General features: G+C 57.1%; 1 protein-coding gene across 7 annotated transcripts in view; it reads right to left on the reverse strand.

Annotated features, from left to right (window-relative positions):
• Positions 1-1,483: 1,483 nt before the first annotated feature.
• Positions 1,484-10,206, reverse strand: part of LIPE (lipase E, hormone sensitive type) — a 22,881-nt gene continuing 14,158 nt past the window's right edge. Inside the window, exons 1-8 of one of the 7 annotated variants that reach the window (XM_017849860.1) lie at positions 8,889-9,953; positions 6,509-7,044; positions 4,429-4,519; positions 4,173-4,318; positions 3,803-3,988; positions 3,371-3,665; positions 2,363-2,590; positions 1,490-1,784 (exon numbers count right to left, since the gene is read on the reverse strand). In XM_017849860.1, the coding sequence (XP_017705349.1) occupies positions 1,600-1,784; positions 2,363-2,590; positions 3,371-3,665; positions 3,803-3,988; positions 4,173-4,318; positions 4,429-4,519; positions 6,509-7,044; positions 8,889-8,901 (1,680 nt within the window). In that variant the 5' untranslated portion in view covers positions 8,902-9,953 and the 3' untranslated portion in view covers positions 1,490-1,599. Of the gene's footprint in view, positions 1,785-2,224; positions 2,591-3,370; positions 3,666-3,802; positions 3,989-4,172; positions 4,319-4,428; positions 4,520-6,508; positions 7,045-8,888; positions 9,954-10,206 lie in introns of those variants that run through there. The other 6 variants (XM_017849854.1, XM_017849858.1, XM_017849859.1 and 3 more) reach the window with 6 other exon arrangements.

Genomic DNA, 10,206 nt, shown 5'->3' on the forward strand with positions numbered 1-10,206 from the left:
GGGGGGCTGCCGGTCTTTGCAGTGGGGCTATGTGTCCTAGTGAAGGATGTGTGTGTGTGTGTGACTGGGAAGGTGAGGTGCAGTTTACCTCTAGGAACCTATTTTTTCTTCTAGATCAAGGAAATGAAAATAGTCCTTGGTTCATAGTTGGCAGGACTCAGTGGTTTAAGATGTGGGATTAGGTACTGCTACCCACTGGGAATCACAGTATATCAGGTTTTTATTTTTTGGAGACAAAGTCTCGCTCTGTCACCCAGGCTGGAGGGCAGTGGCTAGAACATGGCTCACTGCATCCTCCACCTCCCAGGTTCAAGTGATTCTCGTGCCTCAGCTTCCCGAGTAGCTGGGACCACAGACATGTACCACCATGCCCGGCTAATTTTTGTGTTTTTTTTTTTTAGCAGAGACGGGGTTTTGCCACGTTGGCCAGGCCTCCCAAAGTGCTGGGATTACACTTACCACCGGGCGTAAATGGATCAAAGTGATTTGAATAGTGAGCAGGCCCAGTGGCTTGAAGGGAGGCTCTGTTCACAGGGAGCTAACAAGTCTCTAGGGTGTATCAGATTCCTAGGGGTCTGGCACCTGTAGCCAACATGGATCTGCTTCCCCAAATTTCCTTTGTGTTCTTCCGTTTTATCCCTTCACATGACTAGGCAAGCAAGTGCCCAAATGATGCTAAAGATACACTTCCAGCCCACCCGGTGTGCCCAGCTTAGCCTCAGATCTGTTCATTTTATCAGACCCACACTGCCTACCACGAGGGCCAAGACCCTACAGCTTCAGTTTTTTACTTCTTTTTCTTTTTTTTTTTTTGAGATGGAGTCTTGCTCTGTTGCCCAGGCTGGAGTGCAGTGATGCGATCTCAGCTCACTGCAACCTCTGCCTCCCGGGTTCAAGCAATTCTCCTGCCACAGTCCTCTGAGTAGCTGGGATTACAGGCGTGCCACTATGCCCAGCTTTTTTTTTTTTTTTTTTTGAGACAGAGTCTCACTCTGTCACCCAGGCTCGAGTGTAGTGGTGTAATCTTGGCTCACTGCAACCTCGCCTTCTGGGTTCAAGCGATTCTCCTGCCTCAGCCTCCTGAGTAGCTGGGATTACAGGCGCCTGCCACCACACCTGGCTAATTTTTGTATTTTTAGTAGAGACAGGGTTTCACCATGTTGGTCAGGCTGGTCTTGAACTTCTGACCTTGTGATCCGCCCGCTTCGGCCTCCCAAAGTGCTGGGATTACAGGCATGAGCCACCGCGCCTGGCCAATTTTTGTATTTTTAATAGAGATGGGGTTTCACTATGTTGGCCAAGCTGGTCTCGAATTCCTGACCTCAAGTGATCCGCCGGCCTCGGCTTCCCAAAGTGCTGGGATTATAGGTGTGAGCCACCACACCCGGCTAATTTTTTTGCATTTTTACTAGAGATGGGGTTTTGTCATGTTGATCAGGCTGGTCTTGAACTCCTGACCTCAAGTGATCTGCCCACCTCGGCCTCCCAAAGTGCTGGGATTGCAGGCCTGAACCACCATGCCCCGCATCTTCCCTGGGACTTCTGCTGTGCTAGGCTGTCCCTTCTGCCCACCCTGGCTGGGCAGGTGATGGGAGTGAATCACTCACCTGCTATGGGCTCTGACATCTTTTGGGACTTGCGCCCACTTAACTCCAGGAAGGAGTTGAGCCATGAGGAGGCACCCAGACGGAAGTCTCGAAGGAGCAGGGCTGTGTCCCGCCGCACCAGCCCCATCATGCCTAGGGCTTTCTGGTCTGAGTTGGAGTGGTCCTCTGTCTTTGCACCTGCAGAGTATATGTGGGGAGCTGAGTTGTTTTCCTCTCTTTCTGGGTCCAGTCTTAACACGCAGAACTTCAGGCATCTGTGGCCCCAGGGACGTGAGAATATCCAATTGCTTCAAAAGGGATAAAGAGTCTGGGCGCAGTAGCTCACGCCTATAGTCCCAGTACTTTGGGAGGCCAAGGCGAGAGGATGGCTTGAGCCCAGGAGTTCAAGACCAGCCTGGGCAACATAGCGAAAAACACAAAAATTAGCTGGGCGTGGGTGTGGGCGTGGTGGTGCACGCCTGTAGTCCCAGCTACTTGGGAAGCTGAGGCAGGATGATTGCTTCAGCCTGGGAGGTCGAGGCTGCAGCGAGGTGTGTTTGAGCCACTGCACTCAGCCTGAGTGACATGAGACCTTGTCTCTCCCTCTCCCTCTCTCTCTCACATACACACACACACACACAAAAGGGACAAGGAGTCTTAGATTCCTCCGCCTGGCTTCTCCTTCCTCAGTCACAGGAGTCCTGGTCCCCAGCCCATCCCTGCAGGACCCAGATATCCATGCAGTCCTGTTTCCCTGCTGAGAGTGTAGGCCTCACCAGCATAGGCACTGACACACTTGGAGAGCACGCTGAGGGGTAGCAGGGGGTCCATGAGGCTCAGCAGGCGGGAGGGAGAGGCGGCAGGCTGCAGCATTGTGGCCGGGTAGGCTGCCATGATGCCATCTGGCACCCGCACCCCGTAGGCTGCTGCCCGGAGAGCCACGGTGAAGCAGAGGTTCCCGCCTGCACTGTCCCCCGCAAGGCAGATTCGTTCCCCTGTTGAGCCTGGTTTGGGAGAGGGGTGGTTGGTTACAGCCTGGCAGGGGCAGGAGACTGGGGAGGGAGGGCAGGGAGGAACTCAAGCTGGGAGAACTGGGCTCTCCAAGGTGGGGTGTGGGGCACTCCAAGGCCTAGCAGACTGCAGTTTTAGAGACTGGCAGACTGAGGCACAGATTTGGGCTCATGTGGTAGACAGAGGATCAGGATGACTCAGGACCTGGAGAGGCGCAGGGAAGTGCCGGGAAAGTCTGTCGGGGCTGGAGGTTGGGAGCAGCGAGGGCAGGTGGTGGGGAAGGGGAGCTGAGCTCAGGCCTGTTGCAGGAGGGGGGCCTCAGAGGGTGGGAATGGAAGGTCAGGGTTCAGGCTCAGCACAGAGGGACTGGGCTGCAGGCTCTGTGCTCTGGGGCATGGCCACAACCTGCTCTGTGCCTCAGTGTCCTCCCAAGATGTTGATCTTCAAAGAGGGAGGTCAGAGAAGCTGGACTGTGGGCCAGGAGGCTGGCAGGACAGGAAAGCAGGGCCTGGAGCTACCAGAGGGGGATGGCAGAGGCCCAAGGAGACAGGACGGTGGGTGGGAAGTGGAGGTGGAGATGGAGAGTCTGGGTGCCACAGTCGGGGACAGAGGATAAAGTGGCTGAGGCGGAAGACTGGGCAGGACCTGGGTGAGCAGGAGCTGGGAGGGGTGGGGGAGGAAGGTAGAAGGTGTGAGGCTGAGGCTGGAGGAGCTTGAAGCAGGCTGGGCAGGATGGGAGCAGGTGCAGGTGGCTGTGGGAGTCTGAGGCTCACCAAGGAGGGCGCAGTGCTTGATGGCCCAGCAGTAGGCGAAGAAGCACTCCTCCAACGCACGGGGGAAGGGGGCCTCGGGGGCCAGGGAATAGTCGATGGAGATGATGGGGGCGCCCAGCTCCTGGGCCCAGCTCTTGAGGTAGGGCTCATGGGATTTGGAGGTCTGGGCCACGAAGCCACCACCGTGGAAGTGCACTATCAGGGACTGCGAGCGGGGTGCCTGCTGGGGGCGCGGCCACAGCTCCAGGCTCCGTTGGCCGTTGGATTTTACCAGGCTGCTGAGCTCCTCACTGTCCTGGGGGTGAGGAGGGAGGCGGTGTGTGAGGTTGGGGAGAGCTGGCCAGGGCTGCACCCCTCCATGGGCATGCCAAGGCAGGGGCTGCCCGTGCTTCTCGGCTGTGTCCCTATCCCTGGCTGAGGCTGGAACCCTACCTGTCCTTCACGCAGGTCGTAGGAGATGAGCCTGACTAGGACGGGCCCGGGGCCTGTGTGGGCCAGTGGGGGTGAGATGGTGACCGTGAGTGTGGGGTCAGCAGTCAGCGGCATCTCAAAGGCTTCGGGTGGCAGGCTGAGCAGGCGGCTTACTCTCACGGTGGCCGATGCCATGTTGGCCAGAGACTGGAGGGAGGAGACAGAAAGGGTACTGGGGAGGGTCTGCCAGCAGGGGTGCCCTTCACCCCTCCCTCTGATCCCCAGTCTTTCCCCTTGTGTGCCATCCCTGGGCCTGGAGCCCCACAGAGACCTACTGTGGCCTTAGATGGGTCTCTGGGCCTCACTGTCCCCATCTATAACAGGCCCTCACCGATAGCACTTCCATCTCGGTGATGTTCCAGAAGGCTTTCCAGAAGTGCACGTCCAGGTTCTGTGTGATCCGCTCAAACTCAGCCCCACGCAGCTCGGGGTCAATGGCAAAGCGGCCGCTGGTGAAGAGGGAGCTGGCGGCCACACCTGGGGTTCGGAAGGGGTGTCAGGGAGCCCCAGTGGGTCAGGCTACTTGGGCAGGAGTGGGGAGGAGGGCCAGGAGGGTAGGCTGCGAGTAGAACCCGGCTGGGACTCACTGAGGCCTGTCTCGTTGCGTTTGTAGTGCTCTCCGAAGGACACCAGCCCAATGGAGATGGTCTGCAGGAATGGCCGGATGGCAGGTGTGAACTGTGGAGAGACGCGGCTGTGTCACCTACCGCTCAGGAGAGGGATGGGGACAGGGCAGGAGCGAGGCACAGGGATGTGTGGGGAAGACACGTTCATTGAGTAAATGTTTCATGAGCTCCTACTGTGTGCTGGGCATAGCCCTCACCTGGTTCAAGGACCTGATGTTCTCAAACGGAAAACAAATGATCAGCAGATAAGCAAAGCCATGCACAGTATCACAACAAGGAATGACGAATGATTTGAAAAAAAAAAAAAAGGCAGTAGGTGGAGAGGACACGAGCGATGACTAGGGGTCAGGCTACTTAGCGGGTCTCGGAGGAGAGATCTGACTGAAGTGAGGGGAGGGTGTTCCCTGCACAGGGCACAGAGAGCGTGAAGGCTTAAAGGTGAGCTCATAGGAGACTGAGGCAGGAGAATTGCTTGAACCAGGGAGGCAGAGGTTGCAGTGAGTGGAGATCACTGCACTCCAGCCTGGGCAACAGAACGAGACTCCGTCTCAAAAAAAAAAAAAAAGGTGAGCTCATGCTTGGTGCTTGACCTGGGTAGCGACAGCCAGGGAGCCAGTGTGGCTGGAGCAGAGTGAGCAGTGGGGAGAGGGGCAGGCGGTGACACTGGAGAGGCAAAGGGGGCTCATGCAGGGCCTGGGCAGAGGAATTCGGATTTCATTCTCAGTGCAGGCTGGTGCCACTGGTAGGCTGTGAGGTGGGGAGTAGGATGGTGCAGAGACTTCCTGAAAGTCAGAGAGAGGATGGATGGGGAGAGGGGGCAGCTGGAAGGCAGGAACAGGGAGATGGCCAGAGACAGCCCCCCAGGCACAGGGACCTGAGGCAGAAAGACAGCCAGAGAGGGTGACTGAGGCCTAGACATGGGGCCAGCCGGCCACCACAGGGGAAGGGGGAGACAGTGTCTGACAGAGCAGACAGGCAGTTAAGGAAAGATGGTGGGGGCCGGGTGCGGTGGCTCATGCCTGTAAACCCAGCACTTTGGGAGGCCTAGGTGGGCGGACCAGTTGAGGTCAGGAGTTTGAGACCAGCCTGGCCAACGTGATGAAACCCCATCCCTACTAAACAAAATACAAAAAAAAAAAAAAAAAAAAAAAAAGACAAGACAATGGGGACACAGGATCAGAGGAAATGAATGGAGCCGCAGGAGGCCAAGGCAAGGGACTGGTGCATTCTTGTGTTCACTCTACATTGGCTAAGGTCCTACTGCATGCTAGACACCGGGCTGGTCCAGTGACCAAGACAGAGGAGGCCTCTGCTCTCCCAGAGGCTAACATTTTAGAGGGGAGACTGCCCTGTACCAAAGCAGAGCTGGGCCCTGCCCCTGGCCAGGTGCCCAGTAGGCCAGAGGGCACCTGAATGCCTGGCTATTATGGCTGGGATGCTGGTTCAGGCAGCCCTGGGATCTCTTTCTCATGACTCTAGGGTCACGGCTGGGACACAGGGAGGAGCTGGCTGGCCCCGCTGGGCTGATCAATACTCGTGGGTTCAGCCCTGGCGAGGGGAGGTTTCCAGGAACACCTGGGCTGGGTTGCTGAGAACAGGCTAGCCCTCAGGGAAGCCTGGAGACATGGGGTGGGAGGGGGAGGCTGAGGTGAAGGGAGGCCCAGAGAGGGCCAGAAAGACTACAGGGTCACATGGCTGCAGATCCCTCCCTGAGGGGTCTCAACCTCAAGTGACTTCAGAGGCCAGACAGGTAACAGAGTGGATGTATCTCCTGTGTGTAGGATGACAGAGAGTAGTGGATATCCTGGTGAAAAAAGCTCTGCAAGTTGGATTTCTTACTACCCAGCAGATATGACCTAGGGCCCATGAGTTTGAGACCCCTGGTGCAGCTCTGTCTGAGCTCCAGCCAACTTCCCTTTTCTGTACCTGCTGTTTGCTGAGTCCGATAATGCTGACCACTGTGGTTACTTTACCATATTATAGGCCAGGCCAGGGGCCATCAGGTGCCTTCATCGTGGGCCCAGAGGGGCAGGGGGCTCACCTGGAAGCCCAGGCAGCGGCCATAGAAGCATCCCTTATGCAGCGTAACATACTCCCGGAGGAAGTCGGCGGTGAGCCCCTCGTCGCCCTCAAAGAAGAGCACCCCTGGCTGATTGGTAACCAGCAGGCGCTGGGCGTAGTAGACCAGAGCGCGGAGCTGGGTGAGGGCAGCCAGGTAAGCCTCCAGCTCGGCCAGGTTGTGGTTGGTGCGGAAGAAGATGCTGCGGCGGTTGGAGGCCACATAGCGGGATTTGTGCAGGAGGTGTGCCACGCAGCAGCGGGCTGTGTGCACCAGGCTGCGGTACCCATTGGCGGGTGTCTCTGGGTCCAGGTCAAAGAGGTGCGCCACACCCAGCAGGCGGCCAAGGGCCGGCTCCAGCCCCAGTGCCTGCTCCCGCACACCGGCAAAAACGCCTGACAGCCTCTGGGCCGTTTCCCCAGGACCCTGGCTCGAGAAGAAGGCTATGTTGTCCTCCGCCAGAGTCACCAGCGACTGTGTCATTGTGCGCAGGTCCATGTTGTAGATGAGCTTTGAGGCTGTGGGTAGGTGGGGAGGCCTGTTAGGCTGGGCTGGACCAAGCCTTGCTCAGCTGGAGCCCAGGAGTCTGGGCCATAGCTTATCGGCTCCTCCTTCAGACCCCAGCACTGTCTTCTTTCAGTTCTAGGAGCCCAGGACCCCAGGTTCCTCCTCCTTTCGACACGAGGTCACCCTCTTGTCTCTAGGAATCAGAAGTTTGGGGCCCCAGTTCCCAGTGCCTTTGACCCTCCTCAGGAGCCAGGAGTTTGGGCCCTCAGCTCCTCCTCCCTCAGGCCCAGGAGTCCGAGCCCCAGACCCTTCCTCTTCAGGACCCAGGAGCCCCTGCTGTCACCTCTTTGGGACTCAGAAACTTGCTGCCCTGGCCTCCTATCCCTCGGACCCAGGAATCCAGACATTCCCTGAGCCCACACAACTCTGCTTCCCTAACTCATTCATCTCTCCTATGATCCAGGAGGCTGCCAGTCCTTCTTTCTTCAAACTTCCAGGGACCCAAGAGTCCAGGCACCTGTCTCCATGAACTCTCCTGGGGCCCAAGACTCCTTCTCCTAGATTCCAAGAAGTCTAGACCTCCAGTTGGTCCCCACTCTCAGGACTCTGGAGTCCAGGTCCGCCATCCCATCTTTCCTTCTTAGGCCCCAAGTGCTACCCACAGGCCCTTCCCCTCCAACAACATTTGGGAGAGTTCAGCCTGAGTCCTCCCATTCCCATCTCTCCGGACCCTGGTCCCCAAGCACAGCTCTCCCTGAACTTAGGAGTTCACAATTCTAGACTTCACTGATGAGTCATTCCTCATTCTTCAAGTCTGGCTGTGGAAGCCCCTCCAAATCCCAGTTCCCTCCCTGTTTCTCTGAGAGATCCCAAAAACTCAGTCTTGCTTCTCCCCCAGTGCGGTCCCCTGGCCTTCAGGCTTGTCCACTGGTCCTGGGTTGCATGGCCGGCCCTGCTCCCCTGCCTGGAACAGCGATACTCATTGCTGTTATCGACCTTGAGCATACCCGTGCAGGTCCCGGGCTGAGAGCTTTCTGTGTGTTTGCTGCTTTAGCGCGCTAACCCGCTGGGACCCATGTCACCTAGGTTCAAATCTCTATTGTTGCCAGCATCCCCATTTTATAGGAGAGGAAACTGAGGCTCAGGTTTTTTTTTTCTTTCTGAGATGGAGTCTTGCTCTGTTGCCCAGGCTGGAGAGCAGTGGCGCGATCTCAGCTCCCTGCAAGCTCTGCCTCCCGGGTTCACGCCATTCTCCTGTCTCAACCTCCTGAGTAGCTGGGACTACAGGTGCCCACCACCATGCCCGGCTAATTTTTTGTATTTTTAGTAGAGACAGGGTTTCACCGTGTTAGCCAGGATGGTCTCGATCTCCTGACCTCAGATCTGCCTGCCTCGGCCTCCCAAAGTGCTAGGATTACAGGCCTGAGCCACCGCGCCCTGCTGAGGCTCAGGTTTTAAGTGAGGAGGTTAAGGCTGCACTTCAAGTGGCAGAGCTTTTGTAAACCCAGCTCTCTGAGTCCACAGCCACACTTACGTGGGGCTCCCCGCTAGGACTCTGGAAACCACATCTCAAAATTTGCCCTGGACTACGTCTGATTCGCCATACTTCCCGGTCCCCAGTGATCTTCCCTCTGAGATCCTTTCCCAGGCATTCAGGCCGTCCTGTTTCTTGGATGCCTTGTCACTCAGGTCCTGAACAAGCTGCCCTTGGTGGAATGCTACCATCTGCTCCAGGGACTTCCCTCCCAAAGCCCAGCACCTTGCCTGTTCCCCTAGAAGAAGGTATTTCCTTTCCCTTCTAGGTCCTGGGGCCTGGCAGCAGCCATTCCTGTCTCTCAGCTGGCTGCACACTCACCCCTCCTAGGCATCTTCCGAGCTCCCCCGGGCTGAGACTGCTGGTCTGTGGCTTGTGCCAGTAGCAGCCTGGGGCTATAAACCCGGGGGCGGGGCTGGCCTGCCCAGGGTGTAGCCGCACAAGCCACCTCCCACCCAGAAAGATCAGTGAGGACCACGTGCTGTAAACAGAGTAGAGGGCCCAGCTCCCTGCCCTGCCCCCCACCTGCTCCCAGACTCAGCTCAACTGGTAGTCCTGCTACAGGCTCCTCTGCCTTAGAACCCAGGAGTCCACACCCACAGCCCCTCCTCCCTCAGACCCAGGAGTCCAGGGCCCCAGCCCCTTCATCCTTTAGGACCCAGGAGTCCCAGCCCCAGTCCTGAACAAACTGTCCCCTCTCACCCAGCCAGGGGCTGCCCTCTCTCTCCCTAGAGAGGATTCAGGGAGCCAAAGGCCCAGTGATCTCAGCTCCCGCCTCCTAGTCTGGCCCTGGCACAGCCAGCCCCAGCTGTTGGGGGGAGAGAGGAGGTAGCCAGCCCTGCCTGCCCCTCCTGGAAGGACAAAAGCCGATTAAGGGCAGTGCCAGGCTCAGCTAGGGGCCTGCCTGCTGGTCCTACTGGGTGGTTGAACACACCGGGTACCCTGGATCTGCCACTTACCCCTCTCAGCCCACCCTGCTGTGATTGGCATCCCCACCTCACACATAGGGAAACAGAGGCTCAGAGAGATGCTTCACCCATGTCATTCACCTGTGTCATTCCACACACTCCTTGTCTGGCCTCAGCTTGTCACCTCAAAGAGGTACTCCCCAGTTGCTCCTCCCCATCTAAGATATGCATGCCACCATTATTTTCTGCCATGATACTTAGTTCTGTTCCATCCTGCCATTTGACACTTTATAATTCGTCTACATGTTTGTTCATCTCCCCCAGGACAGGACTAGGTTTTATGGAGCCATGAAACTTATAAGGTACAGGGGCGTGGCCCTTTGGGAAGAAGAAATACAGAATTACAAATACAAGATTAAGGCCTTGGGCCGGGCGTGGTAGCTCATGCCTGTAATCCCAGCATTTTGGGAGGCTGAGGCGGGCGGATCATGAGGTCAGGAGATCGAGACCATCCTGGCTAACACAGTGAAACCCCGTCTCTACTAAAAATACAAAAAATTAGCCAGGCGTGGTGGCGGGCGCCTGTAGTCCCAGCTACTCAGGAGGTTGAGGCAGGAGAATGGCGTTAATCCGGGAGGCGGAGCTTGCAGTGAGCCAAGATCGTGCCACTGCACTCCAGCCTGGGTGACAAAGTGAGACTCTGTCTTTTTTTTTTTTTTTTTTTTTTTTTG

Source organism: Rhinopithecus bieti, unplaced genomic scaffold (assembly GCF_001698545.2).
Source record: "Rhinopithecus bieti isolate Rb0 unplaced genomic scaffold, ASM169854v2 scaffold_33065, whole genome shotgun sequence".
NCBI classification, from domain to species: domain Eukaryota; kingdom Metazoa; phylum Chordata; class Mammalia; order Primates; family Cercopithecidae; genus Rhinopithecus; species Rhinopithecus bieti.